This window comes from Theobroma umbraticum, unplaced genomic scaffold, assembly GCF_002168275.2.
Source record: "Theobroma umbraticum cultivar Fairchild unplaced genomic scaffold, ASM216827v3 scaffold_20.0, whole genome shotgun sequence".
NCBI classification, from domain to species: Eukaryota; Viridiplantae; Streptophyta; class Magnoliopsida; order Malvales; family Malvaceae; genus Theobroma; species Theobroma umbraticum.
In genome coordinates this window covers 678,705-705,057 of record NW_018397266.1, presented here as the reverse complement: position 1 = coordinate 705,057, position 26,353 = coordinate 678,705, and the positions used below count along the sequence as shown (strand labels likewise).

Here is a 26,353-nt window from a genome sequence, read left to right as displayed (position 1 = left end):
AGGGAAAGATTAATAAAAGAAAGATCAGATCAAAAAAGTCTTGGCGTATCTCAGAGGCAGCAACTTGCAAACGCATGTTTTCTCAGCTATTTGTTAATAGATTACCAATATTCTATCCACATCTAATTCGTTTCCGTGTTTAATAACACTACAAAGCTTATTTTAGGTGATTCCCACTAAAAGGAACTGCTCTAGGCTGCTAAATTCTTATAGAAAAAGACTAGATAGGAATTGGGGAGCAACTGGAGAATATGTTTCACTGCAAAACATCCAAAGAAGGTTAGGTAAAATAATGTTTTGAAATTCTGCACTACTTCTATATATAATGTTAATCAGTGCATGAATGCAAGAGAACTGCTGTCATAGATAGAAATGATGACAAAAGATTATGCTCGATTTACAGAATCAAGCCTTAATATTCCTACTGTCCTAGTCCTAACAGATTTCTTGATGCCTTATTCCCTTCCTAGCTCGGCTGTGCCGAAGTCAAATGCAGCAAAGTTTTGCCCCACCTATTATGAACTTGTCATTGCAAAGGCAGCTTCCATTGTCCTTGTCCTAAATTTTGCACTATTAAAGTATGGGGTCAAACTACAGAACTGCCCTTCAGAGGGGTAATATTTATCCCATTGTTGTTTGACTAAGTTATTGCAGAAGATGGACAGGGAAGGGATTGTATAAAAAAAGTTCCAACTTTAGGAAAAAGATTTGTTTCCTTCAGTTACTCATCAAGTACTCCAATTAACATAAAATTTCTCAGGGTTTTGAAGAATTCTGCTCTCCTTTGGGAGATTTTATCAGAGTGCCAATGTGTACTCAACTGTGAAAATGATGGTCATTGTCTTTGGAGCCTATCATTGCCATGGATCATATACCCATTAGGTAGAGTAGATGAAGAACCAACTAAGAGAGGTCTGCCTTATTCCATTATCTGATAGGACAAAGGGAATGCAGAGATTTGTGATCTCTCATGAATGGGAAATTTGGAAGCATTGTTAAAACCCTTCATGCAGATAATTATTTTTATGCTCCACGCATATGAAAAAGAAGAATCAAAGCCAAACTTTTTGAGCAACACCTGAAAATCTAAAGCTGCCAAAAGGAGTTGGACCAGACATGATTGACCGATAGTAAAGTTTTGTGGGGAGAAAAATACACAAAGCTGGGATATGTCACTCCTACAACTTGATAGCATGTGGGTACCATAGAATATGCTATTTGTGGAAGGTGAATGGCAAGTTGGCTGTTCATCCATGATTTCAGGTGCAGAATATGAGCAACTGACATATATCACTAGTAATTTGACTGAACTGTGTGATGTAAGTTGAATGTTGCCCTGTTCATCAATTTTGGTGGTATCACTCACATTATTTCTGCCAGGAAACATCAATCACTGAGGGTTGTGAACTTGTGATAACAGTCGATCAAGAGAAAATGTAATATGTGAAATGTTATCATTGTTGGAAAAATCGATTCTCCCCAAAGTGAGGCTATGCTTGGAAACCTGCGGTTGCACTGATATGAATTGGTGTGGTAAAGGTGCCTGTGGTATGCAGTATGGCCTGGAATTCTAATCCTTCACAACACTGACCTTCCATGCAGTCCATAGCAATTAGAAGAATTTAATCCTTCACAGCACTGACCTGTCATGGAGTCTATACCAATTAGCAGTAATGCCAGAAAGCTGTGGCAACTATGATGTCAAATATGGTTAGATTTTAGGAAATGAGACGGATCAAGAGAAGGACTAGGTCGCTACAAAAGCCAAATCATGAGTATGCAAACACCTTTAGAATCACAACATGCATTCAAGCATACACCATACCGAATTAATCCTCTGCACTGCCAAAAATTGGACAACTTTCTTCAACACATGAAAATGCCTTGATTTGATTAATCATTGGAAAATTTCGAGATGAGCTAAGTTTCTGGGGTCCTACCAATTAAAGAAAACAACAAAAAAGTTTGAAAAGTAAAAGAAGAATTAAAAGGGATCATGAATGGCTTATTGCTTTCTTTATCCTCATACGTGCCTAGCCTAAGTTGTTGCTATAGCTAGTATGCAGACAGAGGAGAAGGGGCACCACAAATGTGAAAGAAGTGCTAGGTACGGGGGGGGACTGGATTTAACGCCAAATCCTTTTGGTGCCAACCATCAGCTGAGAGGGCAACATAAACACATAATTGTGCCCAAGTGGGTCCTTTTTACTAGTGACCTTGTGTGTCTGGTGCACCATTACTGCACCCAATTGCACAGCCCGTCAACTCAACCCAACATGAACTCTCTCTCTCTCTCTTCCTCGCACTCTTGTGCCAATGTGCGTGGATGTGCACATGACCACAGATTTTAACATGTTTGGATCCAAATTCATAATGAAACTAATAAAGCTTAGTTTCTTACATGTTAAAAAGAACATTCAGTTCTCCTAGTAAACTGTTGTTGTCAAAGCCTTAAATAAGTATGTCCATAGTTTAAAATTTGTTTCTAATTCTGGAAGCAATTAGGCCTCCCACACTCAATGATCCCATGGACATTGAAGGTAACTACTATATTTCACTGTAAGGTGGTTTTATGTAATATCTAAATGAAAAAGCCTTTATCAAAAGGTAAATGAAGCCATGGCAACTGTAACAGGAGTGTCTGCTTTATACTTGCATATTGGCAAACAGTCATTCATCATGCATATTGGTTATGCAGCATAGGGTGCATTACATTTCCTACTGCCTCAGAAAATTTTATTGCCTTAAACAATTGGCTACCTCAGTAATGGCAGGAGTCTCTTGAAAATTCTGTGACCACACAGGCTACCATATCAGCATCTGCTTTTAAACCTTTTTAGGCTTCTCCATCATGGAATTGCAAAAATTTTGGTACCATCACCTGTACCAAATGTGCACTGTCTCCACTTTCCCCCCACTTAAACAACTCTTCTTTTTTAATTTTTCTTCTTTCTTCCCTGTCCAATTCTTTCCTGAGGTCATCACATTTTGCGGTAATTGGTTCAAATAGGATAAGCTCATCATCATCTTTCCTCTTCTGCTAAATTTCATGATCCTCATTCCCCATATCTTATTAAAAGACAAGTTGCAATTTCCATCAGTTTTCTTTACCGATGTTTTTCAAAATCTTCACATTTGCCTTGTTGTCATTGACACATAGTTTGTTTGTTGTTATAATAATAATGGTGGATGGTGCATTTAGAGTATTACTGACTTGCACGCTTGTTTTCTAGAGCTGACGTAACTTTGTTAAGGTCTTAATCCACTAACAATATGGATACTAAAGTTGTTTAGGTGCCTTAAAGATATGTTTTTGTTTAATTAGTGATCTCAATATAATATATAAATGGATCAGTACTTGTTCATTATCCCTCTGGCTCTGGTTTAATAGTTCTATTCCTTGAGCTTTGAGAGTGCCAAGAGTTCCTACAGGAGCCATTCATCAATCATTGGATATTTTGTTCTTGAAAGGATTGGTGTCCCCATCATATTCTTCCTAGTACAATCCTAAAGTCACAGTGTTGCCAAACTTGCAACCAGAAGACGTGCCACAGTGATCAATCTCTATCTATCAGAATATTCATCAATGATGAAGGTCCACACGCCTTGTGAATTTGTCTTGAAAGTTAATCCAATGGGAAGACCTAAGCTCTTACTGGTAACTCATAGGTCGCTTGCTTAGTGATCTCATGCCATATTCCCGAAAACGAATCAGCACCAAGATGTTGATATGCGCGATGAACCATCTTAGTCTATTATTTGAATTTCTGCAAGAATGATTAAGGGGATTCTCCAAGTACCCAGAGCCACAAGCCTTATTAGCCCCACGCATTAACCAGCCAATTCACTAATAACATATGCATTTAAGCAATATGATCATACCGGCTTTGTGGAGATGTGTGATGCTTTACTTATCATCATGATCATCACTTTTGAAACCTAACCAAAAAAGTTGCGTAAGCATCAACTTCAAAACTTTGGTGTCTCCATTACCAAGTATATTGCATCATGGGACGACTAGCTAGCTCTAGTTTCATAACAGTTTTCAGACTGTGAACTGAAGTAGGGTTAACTAACCCATATATGGTTGTCTATATGTGAAAAGTAGAACATGTTATATCCAACTATGGTTTCCCATTTATGATCTTGCATCATGATCTATTACAGTCCAAGATTGTTTTAGATATTATGTCTGCCAGTCAATTTACTTGTCCTCCAATGCTTATGCACAGAATTAACATATATATAGCTAGCAGACTGTACCTTATTCACAGAATAAGAAATGAAAAATAATACTACTAGAAAATAGCTTAAATTTCATTGTATTCAATCTCACTGTCCAAGCAATACAAAACATAAATGTGTCAAAGAGCAGCATGGTTGCTTTACTGCAACTGAGTTGTTGACCTCATGTTAGTGCATCTCGTACTTTGTACTGGCATCTGATACAATTTATCTGCCAATTAGTTTCTTCTGTACTGTATTTTAAGTACTTGGAGATTTTTAGAATTTACTGGAGGTATACTTGCGGTTGACTATACGCTCGAGAAAGATCCAGGAAACAGGCTCCTGCGTTATAGCTAATTCCTCATCCTCTTACTCCTATAGAAAAGTCATCTAGGAGCAAGAATGGCTCATTCACAGGTTTACCAAAACCACTCACAAAGAGCCAAAAGCCATATGCGAAAGGTCTTGAAAGGCAATGAGTGCATTTTTGATTGCACGAGGGGACACTTTAGGCCTATTGGCCTCCCCATTTTCGAATAGGACAAAATTGGTTGCCTTGTATTATTTCCTTTGTCACACATTGAAACATAATAGTATAATCATATAATATCAACTTTGTCCATAATTCTGCTATTGTCTTCTTTGTCTTTATAATTCTTTTGATATGTGGTCACTATTAATGTTTGTCACTTGGTCCATCTTCATCTTTACAAACTAGCAATTGCTCTAAACAGCTTTAACTGTTGATCCATCTGAACTTATGGACACACACAGAAACAGAAGCATTGTTGATATATAATACTAACTTTTGACCCTGATCGATCCCTGCAAAGTCTAATGGATGATTCTAGTAGGTTTTTATGCAATTATAATTCACCTGTTAGGTACCTGTCAATTGATGTTGGGTAAGTTAGCATCTTGTGACATAACTCGAGGGGGCAAAAGGGGCTACTTAAAGGTTTCAAGGCCATGTATTTGGTCAAGCAAAAGGTGAGTTATAACCAACAAACATAGGACAGCAAGGCAGATCAGTGACCAGAGATTGTAAATGGTGGTAATGGAAAAAAAAAAAATTCCATATGCCGAAAGCACCCTGTCGATATCATCGTTCTGAGAGGTGATTTATGCAACATTTTCTATTTATTTATAGCAGAATTCTGCCCTGATAGATTGCCAGGTTGCCCGTCCTTGCACCAACGAAACTTTCTGGCTGCAAGCTTTGGTTTAAAGACATCTACATCTGATGTAACGTTTAAACAATTTTAATTATAGCGATATTGACTAATTGAAGTTTGCGAACTGTTTTGTTTTAGTTATGGACCTGGAATGAGCCGTGAAATTTGTCATCATTATAATAGTAAGGGTAATGGTTTGGTGACAAATTGAGAAAACGAACCTAAACATCCATTTTCAAGCATGTTGCCAATTCCACCGGTAGCATCAAGAGGAGCTGACACCAAACAAGATCTTTTTTGGTTTCTTTTGCTGTTAGTTTCTGCAGCTGAGCTCAGTGTAATCAGGAGCGTGTAGGCATGCACTTTTCCAATAGTTTCTCATGCTCACTGTCTTAATCTAGGAACTTTTCAACTCTTACCTCCATGTTTTATCATGTCTTGGTTGCAGGCATGTGGCCTCTGAAACAAAGCCTATGGAGCCTTAAATCTATTCCACTTTCTTGAAAACTTTACTGTGGAGTCACCGGGTTCAAATCAAATACGCCAAAATTGCTTTCTTGGGCCACAAGTGGGTTGGGAACCCACACCTTCCAAAACTCTCTGGATCCAGGCAAATGTTATCATTGATCCTAGTCAAGACCAAATTCCTGGTTGATCAAAGGGTTTATGGTTTAAGGATTTGGTGATTGAATAATAGTGATGTAACCAAATTTACTCAGTCAGAACTAAAACCTTGTTTATTAGTATTATATATTATTTCTGAGAAACTTTAGATGCCCAAAAGTTGGAAGTATTTTCTTCTCTCTTCTGCAATAAACCAGGCTAAAAGTTGTTTGTGATGACTGTTAGGCAGGCAAATTCTCCTTTTCTTGTTCTACTTTCTTTTTCACATACTCCTACTACATATTAAATCTTTCTTGACTTGGTTTTTTTCTTTTTCTTGGTCAACAAAGCAAATTACGCAAATATATTTTCTATTTTCTGAATTCTGAAAGATAAATTAGCCAGCAGCAAATTAAAGACATGGTATGTTGAGTACACGAGGAACTGGCTAAGCCCATTTTGCCATCAATGACATGAGCCCAGCACCTAGTAACACTGCAATATAAGACCAAACCTGGAGCTTCATATTTGTTTGAAGCCTAGGCCCCATAAAATCAGCTGCCAGGAGATCTACCAAAGCCATATAATTCAGCAACCCTGCTGAGCACGCATTTAGCAGTCCTACAACGATGAGTTCAGTTGGGCTGGTCTCGCTGTAAACACTTGACAAGCCAATTCCCAGAACAACCCCGAAAGGAGTTGTGGCTGAGAAGAAGAATGCCATGATTGCTTTCATTTTGAGCTCATATTCAGCCTGAAGACACAATGTTTATTGATAAGAGGAAAAAACCAAAGCTGCATGGACTAAAACAATCTGTAATTGAATGAAAAAATGGTGTTTGTGAGAGACTGGAGATTTAGGATCACCTGTAGTATGCATCCACCTAGTCCCATTCCCTCAAACATTTGATGGATGCAAAGAGCAGAGATGAGTGATCGTATCGTGCAATGATTCTCAGAGGCTCCCATTGCAAGACCAATTACCACCGAATGAACTATAATTCCCAACTCTAATACCTGCATTTAGCAAATCTATGTGATTATATGCACAATGTTGTAAAACCAGATAAAGACACCTTCATGGACCAAACTCTGTAACATATATTATATATATGGATTGATTAATCAATGCAAAAGCATTTTGGTTTGCTTCTAATGAACACTTTGAAGCCTAAAGACAAACAAATTCAACCAGAAACTGTCCGAAGAGGTAAATGGCCATCAACAACAAGTTCACTTCAGAAAACAAAGAAAATTTGGTGAATTTATATTCTCATTAAAACTGTTACAGGGGCAACGAAAATTGAGTGAAGTTAAGCTAGTTTGTTGTGATGATTGTCAAAAACAAGAAGATTCTGCATTCCTACAGCATTTTAGGATTCAAAGTTTCAAACATACCTGAGCAATAACTCGATACCTTAACAACTGTGATGCTTTATCATTCTTCTCAACTGCATGGCCGTGTCCTTGTCCAAAATTCTCTGTTTGTACATTCCCATTTTCCAGTCCCGCACCATTGCCAGCATCAACGACTGAAGCTTTAGCACAACGTTTCTTGTATATACTCATGGCAAACGAATCCACCATGAGGGTCACCAGCGCCGCCAGCATTGCCGCGAAAGTTGTGAAAGGGAACTTCCTCCACGGATTCTCAGGCAAACACTTGGACATCAAGTCGTCAAAAGCATCCGGTAACACGTGCATGTACCCGGTTGCTAGAATAACACCGGAAGCAAATGCCTTGACCACAATGAGTAAGTCCCTTTCGGGTCTAAGCGTTGGCAACAGACGAGAAAACAATGGTGAGCACACACCAATCATACTAGACACTAAGATTGCAACAATGGCAATGATTTTCAGCTTCATGGATTCTGCCTTGTCATGGCATGCATTTTTGGATTCTGCTTCACATTGCCCCGAAGCAAGTGGAGTAGTTGATAACAAGATCATGGTAACAACAAGAAACATGGGGAGTGCATGGAAGTTTGGAACTGAGGCCATGGCTGCCAAGATTTTTGTAGTAACTCTTGAGTTTGGTTCCTTAGGATTTTATATTATGTTGGTATTAATGAGGGGTGTGAGCTTGGAGTAAACGAAATATTTTGTTTTGCCTATGATTACTCATGTTTAAGACTTTGCCTCCTTTGACGCTTTCTAATTTAGTTATATTATGTGTTAAATGTCTAAAATGTCCCCCTTTGACTTGCAAGATTTAGGTTGGAAATTGTTGATTGTGTGGTAAATTTAGTGAGAAGGTTGGGGTAGTTTGATAGCTCAGAGTGGAATATAGAAAACTTGCGCAGGGTGTGCGTCCTGTGTGACCCACGTCAGACTTTCCAGACTTTATACTTTTCTAATATCATTAGAGCACACGTCAGACATCAGGCTTTTGCTGAGGTGGAAATTTTTAATTTCATGCAATAATAATTTATATGTATTTTGTCCTTGAAAATATTACCTAAGATATTATTCTCTCTATAGTCTTTATTAAAAAAAAATTGGACAAATAAGTTGATCCAATTCTAGGAAAAACATAAATATCTAAATTTCTACTTATTAATTTTGAGATATTTAAGATGAATTTAATTAATATTTAACTTTTGATACTTTACCTGTTCGATTAAAAATTAATATCAAATATCTAAACTTGATTATTAATATTTGTTAAAAACTTAAACCCTAACCTTAAAATTAAAATTAAAATTAATTTTTTATTGGTAAAGCTCTTGTAGTTTGGTGGGTTGAGCCAAGATTTGGCAGGTGAAAGCCCAAATTTTTAATTTGCAATTATAGGAATAAGAAGCGCCAAAGCAACCAACAACTTCTCTCATCTATCCATTTCATTTCTTCTTCAAAGTTTTGACTCTTTGCTCTGAAACCTTTCTTTCTTCTCAGGATTTCAGAAAAAAGCTCAAAATATCTCTAATGTTACTACTAAGGGACACTCTTTCCATACCATTTTTAGCATTAACGCCAAAACCCCACCTCAAGAACCATCTTTTTCACACCAAAAACCCAACCCCATATCCAAGACTCCCGCTTTTCTGCAAAAAAGATTTCCTTTCCTGCAATCTCAAGGTGTTTCATTTTCTTCCTTTTTTTTGTATTCTTTTAATTTATAGTTCGTTTGAAACTGGGTTGTGATCGTTTCTTGTTGTTGGGATTTTATTAGTTGGTTAATGGGGTGAGGTTTGATGGTCCCATAATCGATGCTAATGAATTGGAAGATGGTGATTTGGTGGTGGAGACCTGCATTACCCACACTTTGCCTCCAGCTTTGACACTTGAGCATGGTCTCCAGAGTATTAAAGAGGCTGTGGATGCGTTGAAGCTTAATCCTCCTAGCTCTTCTAGCGGGGTTTTGAGATTTCAGGTATAAACACACACAAGAATTGTACTGACATTGAGGGTGTATGAATGTATGGGATCCTGTTCATTTAAACTCCATTTTTTAAAATCAAATTTGCACCTCAAGATGGTTTTCCAATGAGAGAGAAAGCTCCATTTCTGCAATATCTTCTAGATATATTTAGGGTATGTAAATTTGTAACATTGATACGAATATATATGTATGTGAATTAATACTTACATGATTGAAGTGGTTTATTAGTCAGGTTATCAAGAAGCAAGACTTTAATAAATATATTATAAATATTTTTGATTCAATTCTTAGAATCAATGCAATGCAACTCTTGTATTTGCAGGTTGCTGTGCCCCCCAGTGCAAAAGCTTTTAATTGGTTTTGCTCTCAACCAGATTCTTCGGCTGTTTTTCCTTTGTTTTTTCTTTCTAAGGAGATGAACAGGTCAACATGTAAATCTCTATACTTGAACACAGCTCGTGGAGTTTTTGGAATTGGAGCTGCTGTTTCCTTTACAAACTCTTCTTGTGTCGCAGGAGAGCTTAGTTCGATCAAGAGGTTAATGCTATGCTTTTTTGACTTGTGTTTCTTCTTTTTGTCTTTTTTAATATTTTTCGGTAGTCAACATGCTGTCGTAAAAGCTTTGAGGTAATGTTCTTGATATCCATGTGGTTCAAATGATTTTTCAGTGTATCTTTCGATTGTGTGCTAGTTTTGGTATTAATTCCAATTGTGCCTAGTGTTAGTTTCTTGTTTTATGACAGAGATAGAATGAACATTATATTCATGCATTTGATGTATGTTGAAAAATTGATAAAAGGATAATTGTTGTGTGATGAAGTATCCAGCAATAACCATGCTTTAATCTACTTACTCTATGTTAATTGTTATATTCTTTCCATTGGTTCATGAGCTTGATAACTGCAAACAGCTTTCACTTGCAGCTTTCAAGACATCTTGAAATTTAAAATTTTTGGTTCAACAGTTTTTCGGTCACTCAGTTCTTACAGTAATGGAGCATATTGTGGCCCTCTATGCTTTTGTTAATAATTACTTGATCACCTTAGCTGTTGTTATATGTTTTTTTGGTACAAGTGTAGCTATTCTTAGGAACAATTTACTTGTGTACTGCAATACAAAGATTTATTTGAGATTTTAGTGCTATTTCTGCATTGGTGGGATAGTTCTGCACCAGCAAAAACTTGGATATTAATGACTCCTCTAGGAAGTTGGTGCCTTTGACCTGGCTAATTTGTGTTTGGTTCCACCCCATATTGCTTTTTGGTTTGAAAGCAATTCAATTGCACCAACTCAGATAGTGCAACTACTGAAGGACCTTCTTGGAAAATTAACACTAAACAGAGGAAATTGGACCCTGAAGGTTAATGTTCTTGAATTATGGTTTTTCAATAAATTGAATTTTGAAGCTTCTTTTATTTCCAATTATGTTTTTTTTTTATTTGTTATTTCTTTGGAAAGCCACTTGTTTTTGATTTGTGAAGGACTTTGTTATTTACTTCAACATGGTTTTTGAACTTATTCTCATAGCTAAAGAGTATACTGTAGCTTTTCTGCAGATGTCTCTCAAATGATTCAATCCCTATGTCAACTTATGGTTTTCTGGATATTAATTTCAACACAGAATTGTCTTCTGTGAAGCATGAGGCTGGTTCTTTTTATCTATTCATTCCCCTGGTGCGCTTGTTTTTCATTTTGCACAGCTTTTATGCACCCCATACCTTTTCTTTTTCCTAATTAATAACTAAGTTTGAATATTATGTGTTTACTTTCAACCTCCTGCTGAAAGCGCTGCATGCATATAAGATTTTGGATTGTTTCATCAGATTGAGTTAGATGAGCATGAGGATATCTCTATTTTAGCAGCCACGTTGGCGTGGAGTGATTCTTGCTTGTGTACGTTTGAACAGGCAATTCGTTCTTATGAATCAGCTCTTTACCAGGTGCTCATAGATTCCTACTCATTATGTAGATGTCTTACTTTTGGTTTGCGTAATATTGGTATATTATATTAGGATGACCGTTTCTGAATTCCAATTAACATAATATTTTGATACCAAGTTCATAAGACTAAAGTTAAACCAAGAAGCCTACACCTCTATATTGACTGTTAATTTTCATGAGATGATCCTTGCATGATGTTCCACATACTTTTCTGTTACATGAAACATCTCTAGTATTTTCAGTAGGAAATTATACAATCTTTTTCATAGGATTTCAGAATTAACTATATTATAAATTGCATACAATTATCCTTCATTCTACTTTACACTGTAAAATTTGGCTAAAATGAATACATTAACAAATTTAAGGTAAAACTGAAGCTGTGTAGGCATGTGTGAGTGTTTGCTTTATCATATAAAAATGTTTTCTTGATTTTAAAGTTGCAAAATGTACTATTTCCCAAGTATTTTTTGTTTTGTTCAGACCTTGATTTAATTTCTCTTCATCTGGTTGGAATATTTTTCCTCAAGTTCTGTTTTTTTCTCAGTCCTAGTTTTAAAGTTGTTATATTTTTTCAGGTAAGTTCTCACTTTTGGCCCACTACAGAGAGATGCCACTCCAAATGCATAAGATCTGCCATTAGAAAACTTAATGTGGTTGAGGACAGAACTGTGCAAATGGTATGCATTCTGCACTGTGCTTTCCCTTTCTTTTTCCCCAAGTTCTGTCTTGTTTATAGGCTCTTGTTTGGATTCAATGACCTTGATTTTCTGCTACCTGAACTTTTGATCTTTGCTTCTTTGAGGATGCTTACCAATTTGGTTCTTGCAAAGTAGACTTTGATATGGTAATGTGTAAGTGTTAAGTCTGCGCTCCAAACATTTTTCTTCTCTCTCTTCTTTGGTGGGGGAATTGAGAAATCAAATGCCTTATTTTTAATTAAATTAGAATTTTCCGCACTCAGCCTAGTTCTTTTCTGTTTTGATCTGTTGTCAGCCTCTCTCTTTGTTTCTTGAAGTGGACTGAGATGCTGTATAACCTTTTTTACTATATCTAATTGTTTTATCTTCATGCTTACCCACTTTTCTGGTCTTCATGTCGATTGCTAAAGTCAAATAATTGTGTTTTTCGCCTTCAAGCAAAACTTTTTGTATGCATTTTTGAGTGTATCTCTAAGAAGGGGCAAAATTGAGAGTTATGTCAATGTTGTTAGGTGTTATTATTGATCAAAATGTTTTGATTAGGTATATATGAATGCTCTCTTGATGAGTGGAAGGGATTTTGGATCTTACCCCATGGAACTGGTATCTCCTTTTTCCTGGTAATCATTCATTCTTAATTTTTTATATTTCAATTTGCTTTGGATGTGGTTTTATTTGTCATATTTGTATAAACTACCTTTAAGGTCCAACTAATGTTTACGGCCCTTAATTACACTTGATTGTTATTTGAATGGTCTTAATGTATTGATATTTACTTGCAGAGTGGGGCACCTTCTTTCAGTCAGTTCTGTTTCAAGTTTACACCAACTATTGGTGTTGCCTGCAACATGGTATGATGCTTTGTGCTGGCCACTTCGCAAAGCATGCTTTTAAATATTTTGTTGGGACACCATCTGCAAATAGTAGAAAGAAAAACAGTGTTCTAATATTCTACATACTGAGAATGAGAAGAAGGAAAGGCAATTTGTGGCAGTGTCAATTGCTTTTTTGCCCAAATGCATAGTTACATAAAAATATTTTGTTAAATATAACTGCAAGGTTACAAATTGCTTCGTTTCAGTAAAGAAGTGATGACTTTTCTAGCTAATGCTGTGTGCCTTCTAGATAGAATGGAAAACGTGACCAATTAATTTTTTGGATAAGTAAATTTTTGTTTATCCAAAGAAGAAGGAAGAAAAAATTAAGATACATGTAATTATGTGCTGTCTAGATACATGCAAAAGAACTTGAAGGCCTGATTTTTCAAGATTAGTCAACACAAATAAAGGTGTCATGCTCTCATTTTACCATGTATCAAAGATAATAACCCTAATATGCCTGTTTTGCCAAGTGGATGCAGCAAATTATGCTGGTATTAGGACCTTTTGAAATGTTGCAATAAACAAACTGGATGATGGATGTTGAAGTTGTATGTCTCTTTTTGATTATCAGTTGGATAATGCCAGTGAAATGACCTATTCCGTTCAAGATCGTGCAAATATTAATGCTGTTTGGGCATTACTTATAGTTGAAGAATGTTCTCGCCTTGGTTTGACGGTGAGGCTTAGTCCATAGTCTAATAAGTCTTTACTCTGCTGCATTTGCCTAATAACTCTTCATTGCAGTATTTTTGTGTAGCTCCGGGATCCAGGTCATCTCCCCTTGCTCTTGCTGCTTCTGCTCATCCCTTAGTAACCTGTATTTCATGCTTTGATGAGAGATCACTTGCATTTCATGCTATTGGGTATGCAAGAGGATCTCAGAAAGCAGCAGTCATCATAACTACATCAGGCACTGCAGTTTCGAACCTTCTTCCAGCTGTGAGTTTCAATAGACATCCATGAAAAGTTCAGATTTTATTTATTCCCAGTCAAGGAACATCATATGGTCAATAATTTTCCATTCTTTTAGTTAATCAATATGCGTATCGGGCCTTCACTACTTATCTTTTTACAACATTCTATCCTGCATAATCATAATTGTGGTAATGAAAAATCTTATATATACCCTCTATTTTCTCAGTTACTTGAATTAGTTGCATGTTCATTTATGATGGTTGTTTCATTCTACCTTGTCCATTGTATGCAAATATTTTGCATGCTTATCTTATAATGCATGCCACCTAATTAAAAAGTTATAATTATGGATAATATACAGGTTGTCGAAGCCAGTCAGGACTTTGTACCACTTCTAGTACTCTCAGCAGATCGTCCTCCAGAGCTTCAGGATTGTGGAGCAAACCAATCAATCAATCAGGTAAAAATAAAACTGAAATCATCTTTTAAAATTTATTTTGTATTTTCTTGTACCGTAACTGTTTATACTGTTAATATCTTACATTTATACATAAACATCCATAGTCTTATTTATTAGAATTTATTTTGTTTTTTGCTTGTATCGCAACTGATTATACTCTTGATATCTTACATTATACATATATATCCATTTTCTTATTTGTGAATAACATCTTTCTGTTAATTTGGATGCTAGGTAAATCACTTTGGTTCTTTTGTAAGGTTCTTCTTCAGTCTTCCTTCCCCCACTGATGAAATCCCTGCACGGATGGTACTTACCACACTTGACTCTGCTGTACACCGGGCAACATCTTCACCGATTGGTCCTGTTCATATTAACTGTCCTTTTAGGGAGCCATTGGATGATAGTCCAAAAATTTGGAAGTCAAGCTGTTTGGAAGGATTAGATACTTGGATGTCTAATGCTGAACCATTTACTAAGTATATTCTAGTGCAGCATTCTTATTTATGTAACAATAAAACTCATGGCCAAATGGAGGAAGTTCTAGAAAAAATTCAAGCGGTTAACAAAGGGCTCCTACTCATTGGTGCCATTTGTACAGAAGATGAGATATGGGCAGTTCTTCTCTTGGCTAAAAGCCTTCAGTGGCCTGTTGTGGTTGACATCTTGTCTGGCTTAAGGTTGCGAAGGCTCTTGTCTTCCTTTCCTGAAGTTGAAGAGAATATCTTTTTTGTTGACCATCTTGACCATGCATTGCTCTCAGATTCAGTTAGGGATTGGGTCCAGTTTGATGTAATTGTTCAGGTATAGCTCTACTTCTTTCCTCTTTTACAGGGTTTACCACCTTGTTGTATGTCAATGGATGTTATTGTCTTTCCCCCTAAGCATCTTGGAATGAAAAATGTTACTAACTTGTATCAAGTGGGATTTTCATCTGGATCATGTTGTTGATACCAAGTTATTCATAATCGCATGCTTTTCTTCTTTTTGATTTCTTCTGATTCTTAATGATGAACAGATTGGGAGTCGTATAACAAGCAAGCGTATTTCTCAGATGCTAGAGAAATGTTTTCCATGCTCATATATCTTGGTTGACGATCACCCATTCCGTCATGATCCTTCACATTTTGTAACACACAGAATCCAAAGCTCTGCCATTGAATTTGCTAATATTTTACTCAAAGCCCGATTTCCACATAGAAGCAGCAAATGGTGTGGTTATCTACAAGCATTGAACATGATGGTATTGATCTAAATTGTGGTTCTCTCCATGTTTCATTTAGCTGTTTGTTGAGTATTTTATTGCTTCCTCCATGGTCCTTGCTTTCATGAGTTTCATGTTTACTAGGATATATGGTACAATAGGTTAAATATGCTTGTACCTTGTGTTTGGTTGGTCTAGCTGGCGGTGGCAACAATTGGAGACCAAATGAAATTAGAAAGTGTAACTAGAATAGTCCTCGAATATCTTGTTTTTGTATTACCATAGTTACTTGTTACCATCAGCATGAGTTAATCTATATTTCTCTGTATTCAGGGAATTTGGACTGATTTCATCTTGGTTCTGGGCTTTAATTTGTTTATTTTGTCTAAAAGGGAAGCTCTACAGTATCTTGTGTGTTTTGCATTTTTTGTGTTTTCTCTTGAAAGTAGATGATGCGGAGAGTCTTGCATGGATCTTATTTGATTTGCAACTGAGGGTGGGATATATGAGCTTGTATAGGGAGATATAGATTTTCTTTACTGATAGTTTGTTTCTGTGTAAATTGGTGATATTGTGGTCTATTGTCCTTGCATCCTCCTTTGTTCTACCTTTGAAGTTCTCTTGCCATTTATTGTAGGTTGGACAAGAGATATTATTTCAAGTTTCTGCTGAGCACTCCTTGTCGGAACCTCATATTGCACATGTAATTTCAGAGGCACTTTCATCTGAGACTGCTCTTTTTATTGGGAACAGCATGGTAATACGTGATGCAGATATGTATGGATGTAACTGGAAAAGTGATAATCACAGTATTGCAGATATGATGTTAAAGAAAGAATTACTGTGTAAGTGGATATCAGTTGCTGGAAATAGAGGTGCTAGTGGAATTGACGGTTTGCTCAGCACAGCTATTGGTTTTTCTGTTGGATGCAATAAGCGAGTATGCATTCATTTTATTCCTTGTGGCATTTCTGAAGCAGTTACACACATTACTTTTCATAAATTCTTATTCATTGTTTTAGGGGCTATTCCTTTTTACTCCTTTCCTGTTTTTGTATTACTTGGAATGCAAGAATGACATCTTTTCTAAAGATAGCAAACATAGAAAAATCTAATGTTTTTGAACTTCCTTAAGGGAATACATTAGTTTTCTTTTTCCTTTTTTTCTTTTGCACATAATTAATAAGGCTAACTTCATGGCGAATGAGGGAAATCTTTGCTTAAGTTTTTTTTCCTTTCTTCATTTTTTAAGTAATAAAATCCTCTTAGATCCTGTTGCCACATAGTGCTCCGTGATTTAATTGGAAATTCAATGCATAATAGTGGACTGGACAGTTTTTTGACTATTCTATATTGTTTATTGGCGTTGTTTGGGAAATCCTTTTGCAATTGAGTTGCATTAATGCTGGTTGGTGAAAGAATCTCATTTGAGAAAGAAATATGTATTTGATTGCATATTAGCTATGTGCCCCTCTCTATTTTAATGCCCATTACTTACTCATTCAAGTCTTGTGATGCCTACATCTCTATCTGGTCTAGTTTCATTTACCTATGTAGTTCCAGAAGAATGAAATCAACTGTAAATTTTTTTAATTAATTTAACTTTTATATGCTTCGTATTACATTTTCAGTTTCTCTTCTTGTTTTTTTATTCCATTTTACTTTTCCATTTTTATGTTTGTATCCTAAAATTATGTTTAGGTGCTGTGCGTGGTTGGAGATATTTCTTTCCTTCATGATACAAATGGCTTGGCAATTCTGAAACAGAGGTAAGATTCCTTTTCCTCCATGTGGTTAAGCAATAATCTCTGGGGAAAAAAATCTAAAAAAGGGAGGGGTTGCAGCTCTGGCTCATGGGAAGTAAGGATACAAGGACCAGAAGGAAATAGAAAGGTAAAAATGAATACTAAAATCTAAAGCATCTTAAAATTCAAAGAAATAATGGGTAAAAGTGAACTTTGTGTCATAAGCAAGCTAAGCAAATAAATTTCTTGGGGTCTCCCTTTTTCTTTGGCTTGTTATGTACGCTTCTCTCTTTCAGTTGCTTTAATAGAAAGGTAAAAATGAATACTAAAATCTAAAGCTTGTTAAAATTCAAAGAAATAATGGGTAAAAGTGAACTTTGTATTATAAGCAAGCTAAGCAAATAAATTTCTTGGGGTCTCCCTTTTTCTTTGGCTTGTTATGTACACTTCTCTCTTGCAATTGCTTTAATAGTTTCTTTGCTCAACAATTCAATTGCAGTGAAGCACACATGATTGAGGTGTAACATGCTAGACCTACTTATAGTCCCATGAATGCCATCAGAATTATGTTACTTTACCTTTATAATCTCTCATAACTTCAATAATGTAGACACATGTACCATGCATGTAATTGGTTCCTTGGAGAAAATTTTGATGGTTTCCATTCTCTAAATAGTTTTATAATAACTCTGATGTAGCATTGAATGATTTCCTTGTTGATTTATTTCATACTGGAAAATGGACCATGGAAAAGTTTTTTACTAACAATTTCATTGTTTAAAGGATGTTGCGGAAACCGATGACAATTCTTGTGATTAATAATGGTGGTGGTGCAATATTCAGCCTTCTCCCAATTGCAGATAGAACTGAACCAAGAGTGTTGAATCAGTATTTCTACACTTCCCATAACATTTCAATCCACAAGCTATGTGCGGCACATGGGTAAAGCCTACAACTTATTGTAGGTATATGTGAAATAGTTCTGATGGCAATCACATGATTATCATGCTTGCATTGGATGCCTTTCCACCTATTTTCTGTACTTTCCTTTAAAGTTTTATTTCTTCTTTTTTTTTTTCAGTTACATGTGGTTATATGATAGTTGCAGCATATGTTTGAATATGTGATAATGAATGCTTTGCCTAATAATTTCAATAAATCCCAAAATTTCATGTAATTTTTTTACTAAGCAAAGAATGCACTTATCCAAGTTGGAATATGTTGAGTTTGTGTCAAATTGATGATGTAAAATGCCTATTATGTCTTAACTTATAGTCTTCTGAAATTTCTTAATTATGTGTGTAAACAATTTCTTGAAGGCAATAATATTTCAGACTTAATATACTTCTTTTTAGATAATTAATATACTTAAGTTACTTTTTAGGTTCAAATTTTTTTACATTCCTTTTGCTGTTCAAAATCATTTGCAATTCTTCTGCAACTATCTTTTTTCTTTGTTTTTTTTCATGCTTTTTCTTAAATTCTATTTAAAGCTGCCATAAATTTCAAAGTATTCCATGTTATGAGAAGTCTAAATTCATGGTTTATGCTGAATTGTTTCAAAGAGTAATTTGAAAAGCCTTAGCTGTAAAACCAAATTCTAGAAGTGAAATGTGGGAAAACTATTATTTCATCAGTCAAAATTCTAAATACTGAATTGTTATCTTAAATAACTATAGAAGAAAAACTGAAAAAAAAGGGGAGGGGAAGGGGACGCTGGAGTTGGGACTTGAGAAGGTGAAGAAGCTGATTGCCCCAAACTTCAATTATAATTTTCTTGTAAGTTATGACCCATTGATCCTTTTGTTAGAAAATTTGGTTTGCCAAAAGTCTCAACAACAGAAGTAAATATTTGGTTCAAGTGAGTGGGAATCCAGAAAGAGATAGAACAATAAATAAACACATGTAAATGAAGGTCGACCTATGATGGGGATACTAGGAGTCATTTTCTAAATGCTATTGTTGGTCATAAGAAATATGGAAAACATATTTTAAACTGATCCATACTGCTGATGTGGCCAAAGCTGAAAGTAGGTGATATGTAGGTACTTAATCATGCTATGTCAAGGTCAAAGTGGGATATAAGCTGAAGCTGCTAGAAAACCATATTATGATGTATTCAGTTGAAGATGTAGTCCTCAATAGAGCTTAGTGGTGAGAAAAGAATGTATTGCCATAACTTGGTTCAGGTTATGTCTTATTCTAATGTATCAACAAAAAGCTTTGAACTCATTTCTCAAGCAAATAAGTCATCCAGGTATTTCTGGGTTTGTGTTTTGAAAGATAATACATCATACCTTTTCACTTGTTTGTGTGTCTTTGTATATAATGAGGATTAATTAAGTTCTTTATGATTTGGCTTTGTCTGTAGCAGATTAGCTCCTTAAATTGCAAACTTTTTTGAAGGTTTTACATTGGAGACCTCTCAATAGTTGATATATATGCAGTGTGAAGCATTTGCAAGTAAAGACCAAAATGGAACTACATGATGCCTTATTTTCATCTCAGCAAGGAGAGACAGATTGTGTCATTGAAGTTGAGAGTTCCATTGATGCTAATGCCACTTTCCACAGGTAGTTAGGTTCTAAAGATTCTTGAGTAATTATGATTTCCTAGTTAACAGGTCAATACCTGCTCATTCTGCTAATATATCTTTCTCTCATTCTCAGTTATTTAAGAAAATTTGCTTGCCAAGCAGCTGATCATGCTTTCGGCATCCTTTCTAAACTTTCTCTTCCAGAATCTATGTCACAAGGGTGCTTTCACTGCAAAATCCATTCAATGAGTTATTCACTCTATAGGTAACGCTTTTGTAAGAAGAATAGATTTGAAACTTTCTTAACTTTGCTAGTTGTGGTGGTTATTTACATCTTTCAAATTTGTGTGACTACAGAATTCCACTTTGTGCTCCACCTACTTCAAGTTTGTCTGATTCTGACCGCACTAGATTTTATAGAGAAGGTTTTATTTTGTCTTTGACTCTTGAAGATGGAAGTATTGGGTATGGAGAGGTTAGTTTCTATTAGATGCATTATTTGCTTGTTTATAAGTTTGTGTGCTATTATCACAGTTTTTCTTTTCCCTTTTTCTTGAAATAATTATTCTATTATCTTTTTGACCAGTTGGTTTCCATATTATATTCTGTCACCCTTGTTATGTAAGCTGCTGTTCAGTCCTATTTATTTTCACATTACTTTGCTTAAACAGGTTGCACCTCTTGAAATTTGCCATGAAAACCTGCTGGATGTAGAAGAGCAACTTCGTTTTCTTTTCCATGCATTGAAAGGAGCTACAATTAATTATTTTCTACCAATGCTCCAGAGTTCATTTTCTTCTTGGATATGGAAAAATTTAGGAATTCCGGTAGGTGCATGTATCTTCATTCTATTAATTATGTGTATCTAGCAAGCAGAACGCTAAGACGAAAAATCTGGAAAAAGAGAAGTGAATGAGAAGAATGGTTGCTACTACATGCATGAATCTTCTACATTTTGAAATGGAACCTGACCTTCAGTGCTTGGCTTCTTTAATTGTTATACAGGCATGTTCTCTCTTTCCAAGTGTCAGATGTGGATTGGAGATGGCAATCCTCAATGCTATAGCAGTAAGCCAAGGTATGAGTTTATTGAATATTCTTCATCCTCAGAGGGCAAAGGAAGGAGAAAAATCTGAGAGATTGTCAAGTGTTCGGATATGTGGTCTTATTAATAGTAGTGGAACTCCGGAAGAGGTTGCTTGTATTGCTAATGCTCTTGTTGAAGAAGGGTTTACTGCAATTAAGATAAAGGTAAGTCACACTTAACTGATAATGCTTTTGATGTTTCATTTCACTTAAAATGATTCATTAGTTTGTTTCTTTCCTTTATTTTCTGGATTTCATTTTTTGCCAAGACTACTGCAGCATATGACTAGTGATTTTTATAAAGGTCCTCTATTTCTTAAACTGTAATTGGCTTATGGATAATTCTGCTACGATAGGTTGCACGTAGGGCAGATCCAGTTGAAGATGCTGCTGTTATACAGGAGGTAAGAAAGAAGGTTGGTTGCCATATTGAACTTCGTGTGGATGCCAATCGTAACTGGACGTATGAGGAAGCTATCCAATTTGGCTGCTTGGTGAAGGATTGTAACCTGCAATATATTGAGGTATAACTTGCAGAAAATTAGTTTATTTGATTGCTTTACTCCCTCTTAGTTCCAAGTGGATTAATGATTTGGATAACATTTTTGGCGTTTCATGTTATGTGACTTTTAACATTCGTATATTCCAGGAGCCTGTTCAACATGAGCATGATATTATAAGGTACTGTGAAGAAAGTGGCTTACCTGTGGCATTGGATGAAACTATTGATAATTGCCCAGAAAATCCTCTCAATATGCTTGTCAAGTACAGTCACCCCAGAATAGTTGCTGTGGTGAGTGACATTAAATTATCCCTTTAAACTAACAGGGTATGCATCATATACTCTTGGTGAAATAACTTCATGTATGGTGAGGCACAGTTAATTATGTATCCATTTCTAATCTAGTTGAAGCACTCTTTATCTAAACCTCAACCTTTATGTATTTCCCCAGCCAAATGGTAAGAATGTTAATTTAGAATAATGCAATCACATGATTAGAATCATTAAGATGAGCAATCTTTCACCTGGAAGTGACTTTTTTCCTTTTTGGTGTAATCCTGATCCACATTGGTTTTATTTGTCCTTCCAGGTCATTAAACCAACTGTAATTGGTGGATTTGAAAAGGCTGCAATGTTTGCACGATGGGCCCATAGATGGGGAAAGATGGCCATCATTAGTGCTGCATTTGAAAGTGGCCTAGCTTTGTCAACATATATCCTGTTTTCTTGTTATGTGGAGATGCAGAATGCTGACACATGCAAATTGATGAATAATGAACTAGCTCCTTCTGTAGCCCATGGTCTTGGGACATACCGTTGGCTGGAAGAAGATGTAACAGCTGATCTGCTTGGCATTGGTCGTAACCCATGTACTGGTTTTATAGAAGCATCTGTTGCTGATGCTACCCATCTCCTGCATAAATTTCAAATGAACAACAATGTTATTCATAGAACTTTGATTGGTGAAGACGTCCTAAGATACCAGATTACTCTGGATTCAAATGATTTCTCTTGTTCCATCAACGTACAAGAGATTGGTCAAAGAAATGATGTGAGAAGCTTGATGACATCTTTGTGCTTCATTTTTCTCTTTCCTTTTTCTCCTTTCCCCCCTTGCATCTTAAGAAGAAATTATAATTTAATAGTATCTGCTTATCAACAACGAGGGCGCACTGGTTCATCTCATTACTAGTTATTTTTATCTCAAGATCTTAGTGCTAATAAAACTTAAGTGCATGTGTGTGTTTGTCTGCATTTCTTTGGAAAATGCCCATGCACTTCGATTTACTAGTGGAAGAAGGCTTGAGACATGCTGTAGCAATTGCCCGTGTCTTAGTTATGAAAGAAAGCTTGAGACATTCTGTAGCTATTGTTGTTTCACCTGATGCATCGCTTATTTCTTGTCCTTCCTTATCCAGTGCTAACCACACTACAACTTTGATGATGCAGGGTATCGTGATTGTATTTCTTCATGGTTTTCTCGGAACTAATCAAGACTGGGACCGGATCATGCATGCCATCTCAGGATCAGCAAGATGCATTTCAGTTGATCTGCCTGGCCATGGGGTAACAAAGATGAAGAATCTCTTTGATGACAAAGCTGCACAACAACCAACATTGTCGATGGAGATAGTTTCAGATTTGCTATTTAAATTAATTGAACGCATCACTCCTGGTAAAGTTACTCTTGTTGGATATTCTATGGGAGCAAGGATCGCATTGTACATGGCCCTGAAATTCAGTGATAAGGTACATTCATGGAGTTGCTTGTCTTTGAAGTAATATATTATATTTGCATTGTTGATGTAGAAAACCTGTTCAGATTGAAGGAGCGGTTATATTATCTGGAAGTCCTGGATTAGAAGATGCAGTTGCAAGAAAAATTCGTAGGGCTAAAGATGATTCTAGAGCTCGGTCTCTTGGTACACATGGTTTGCAGCTCTTCTTAGACACCTGGTATTCTGGAGGCTTGTGGAAGAGGTGCTTTCTTGTCTTTTTGTAGAACTTTAAGCCTCCCTTTTTTTTGGTTAATTAACTCCAAGTATTTATGCTAGCCTGAATTATATTTAAAGTGCTTTGCTTGTATTGTTGTTCACCTCTACACTGATGCATTCAACAGCTTGAGAAGCCATCCCTATTTTAATCAAATTGCTGCTAGACGGTCGCTGCATGATGATGTGGGGGGTCTTGCAAGAGTTTTGTCTGATTTAAGCACTGGAAGACAGCCGTAAGCTCTCTTATTTTTTTACATTTTTGTCAATTCCCCTTATGATTAGAGTTTCAGTTTCTTAATATTCCAAGTTTAATTTGTAAAGCTTTTATTAAAGTTATAAGCAAAGCAGCATGATACAAAGAAAGTAAGAGTCATGCATGAGTTGTGAGTTCTGACGTAGAAAATCAGTCCCTAAGGCCAAAATGATTATGTTCAGAACAATGTTTTTGCTACAAGCTAGACACAACACGCTAAAGCAATTTAAGTGTTTAGTCATTGAACTTGTCTCAAATTGTATAGCATCTTGAAATATTGTTCTCATGCTCTCTTTCCCTGAGAATAGTTTTATGATAGGTTAGTAGTAACATTAGGTGGGTTGTCCTTCATGCGAAAGGGTCTACTGTTTGTATGACACTTTGAAACTATTCCTGGCTGATTTAACTACGCCTTAAGGAGAAAATGAAAAATAGTGATCCTTATATAAATAAACAACGTTCACTGCAATTTGATTTATCTATATCATGAGAACATAATGTTTGTGAATTCAAAGTACTTAATAATGCATTTCTTATAACTTTTTCTTTCTATTTTTTCCAATTAATCTTAGATCATTATGGGAAGACTTGAAGCATTGCAGAACGCCTCTTGTGCTCGTTGTTGGAGAGGAAGATGAGAAATTCAAAGAGGAAGCTCAAAAAATGTGGAAAGAAATCGGTCATGTGAGCAAGCTCCACGAGATGGTTGTGGTTCCCAACTGCGGCCATGCTGTCCATTTGGAGAACCCTCTCCCTATCATTCGGTTAGTTAGACAATTTCTAACCCGTCTAAGAAGTGCTCCAAGTTCCAAACAATAATCTTAAGATCGATGACCCTCCACAAACAGGTATTGCTTTTACTTTTCAGAAGGTGACAAGTTTGCTTCAACATCATGCCAGGAAACTGGCTTTCAGCTGCATTTCTTTTTCGTTTTTCTGCTGGATCTTAAAGATTAATGCCATGCATACATGTCTGCAAGAATTTAATAATTTGATTAATTGAAACCCCTCTCAAAGTAATTTGACATTTATTGGTTTGAGAATTTTAAATTTTTTTCTGAGTAATATTTTTTTATTTAATGTAAAATAACTGACCACAATGATCTTCAAAGTAAAAGAAACATATAAAAAAACAGACCAAAACTAAAAAAGAAATAATTAAAATAACCAAAAAGCCAACACAAAAATCCAATAAAAAAATTATATAATTCTTTCCGTGTATTGCACACTTCCATCATGTACTAACAGTTTAATTTCATAAACCATTAAACCATAAACTATTACAGAATCAGAACAAGAACAAGTAAAACTAATGAAAAGGAAAACCTCTTCGAAGGCAATTTACAAGCTATCCAGAATTGGAAGAGGTTCATCTGTACGATTAGAAGCAAAAAGAAAAAAGAAAAGCTCTTCACTCTGTTGGCATCTCAAACCGGCAGACAGGACAGTAGTGGCTTTGTTTCAACCACTTCTCAATGCAGTCACCATGAAAAGCATGAGAACAAGGTATCCGAGTAGCATACGAACCAACCTGGAGTTCCTCCAAACATATCACACAGTTTTCACCTTCCATACGCCTTCTCTTGACATCATTTTCTCCGCCTTTTCGATTATAGGCTCCACCTTCGACTCGAAACCTCTTCAACATCTCCTTGATCGAGGATTCCTTCGCTGGAACCATGTTGTAGTTGCTTGTTTCCAACTCCGATGCCGATTCTTCCAGCGCTGTTTCGACCAAAACCTCTTCTTCCTCGTAGTTTACATGTTCCACAAATGTTCCCCATACCTTTGCATGCAAAGGCAAGACTTTACGTCCCTTGTTGGACTCCCAGGTTCCCATTCTACGTCCATGTCGGATGATTGCCTCGATGACAGTGTCGAATAGAGGAGAGCCGGGGTCGACTCCGAGTCTGCTTAGCATGGGAGCAAGAATCTGGTAAGCCCGGAATTTGTTTTTCAAAACATGGAGATGAAAACGAATATTTTCTTGGAAGACTATAGGGTCTGCGTTGTCGAGATCAATGAATTGGTCGGTTAAGCAATAATGGCACCTGAGTTTGAGTTCAAGGATGATGGTTACTTCAACTTGGACGAAACGGGGAGTGGGGTAATGGGGTTCTGATTCGATCCGAGGTTGGTAAACGAGGATATCTAGATCATCAAGGTCGTAAGTAGCTGAAGCCATTAGAGAAAAAATTTGAGGGGAAAAGGTTTCAAAGACAATCGCAATTGGAACTGGAAATCTCAGTCGAATTAATATTAATAGGCAATGGCGGTTGTTGCGTAAGGGTGAAATCCTATTTGTAATAGGACTTGTTAATATAGGAGCAGAAAATTATATTAACGCTTATATATTATTCACTTCCCCTCAAATTATATTTTTTAAACATGTTTAGCTGATGAGAGTTTAAAAGAAATTAAGCTTCTCAATCAAGATTAGCATTTGATAGTGGGTCTCTAAGGAAATTATATTAAAGTGTTTGTTTTATAACAAATCATTATCATGTAATATTGAAAAGTAATGACATTACAATAAATGAATGTAATGTAAATATAATTTAAAACTAATACAATCAGAATGCATTACGCTTTATAATATTTTTAAAATTATTTTTAGCCTTCAACTTTTTTTTTTGCTAAAAACATTTTGTCAAGTTATAATTTGTGTTTTTCATATAGGTTTTGAGAAATATCTCTTTATTATTATTTGTTGGATAGTAGATGTTGACTATCAATAAAATTTATATT

At 35.9% G+C, this 26,353-nt stretch overlaps 2 protein-coding genes across 4 annotated transcripts; one reads left to right on the top strand and one right to left on the bottom strand.

Annotated features, from left to right (window-relative positions):
* Window positions 1–6,453: 6,453 nt before the first annotated feature.
* On the bottom strand, window positions 6,454–7,973 carry LOC110423412 (zinc transporter 7-like). Of its 2 annotated transcripts, XM_089784686.1 has the most exons (4): window positions 7,536–7,913; window positions 7,404–7,484; window positions 6,873–7,022; window positions 6,454–6,759 (listed from the first exon to the last, which is right to left on the bottom strand). In XM_089784686.1, the coding sequence occupies exons 1-4, from the start codon at window positions 7,869–7,871 to the stop codon at window positions 6,454–6,456; spliced, it is 873 nt and encodes a 290-aa protein (XP_089640812.1). In that variant the 5' UTR covers window positions 7,872–7,913. The 2 variants fall into 2 exon arrangements, with proteins under 2 accessions (XP_089640812.1, XP_021293310.2); XM_021437635.2 differs by having other exon boundaries at window positions 7,404–7,973.
* An 875-nt stretch (window positions 7,974–8,848) lies between these two features.
* Window positions 8,849–24,632, top strand: PHYLLO (2-oxoglutarate decarboxylase/hydro-lyase/magnesium ion-binding protein). Of its 2 annotated transcripts, XM_021437242.2 has the most exons (28): window positions 8,849–9,083; window positions 9,178–9,378; window positions 9,710–9,924; window positions 10,944–11,061; window positions 11,211–11,327; window positions 11,907–12,008; window positions 12,573–12,632; window positions 12,812–12,880; window positions 13,482–13,586; window positions 13,655–13,849; window positions 14,187–14,285; window positions 14,520–15,089; window positions 15,304–15,528; window positions 16,127–16,429; window positions 17,191–17,258; window positions 18,018–18,176; window positions 19,682–19,807; window positions 19,904–20,035; window positions 20,128–20,245; window positions 20,442–20,597; window positions 20,776–21,021; window positions 21,213–21,380; window positions 21,506–21,649; window positions 21,948–22,409; window positions 22,808–23,107; window positions 23,181–23,338; window positions 23,478–23,585; window positions 24,178–24,632. In XM_021437242.2, the coding sequence occupies exons 1-28, from the start codon at window positions 8,931–8,933 to the stop codon at window positions 24,422–24,424; spliced, it is 5,124 nt and encodes a 1,707-aa protein (XP_021292917.1). In that variant the 5' UTR covers window positions 8,849–8,930; the 3' UTR covers window positions 24,425–24,632. The 2 variants fall into 2 exon arrangements, with proteins under 2 accessions (XP_021292917.1, XP_021292918.1); XM_021437243.2 differs by lacking the exons at window positions 8,849–9,083; window positions 9,178–9,378; window positions 9,710–9,924 and adding an exon at window positions 10,026–10,747.
* Window positions 24,633–26,353: the final 1,721 nt, after the last annotated feature.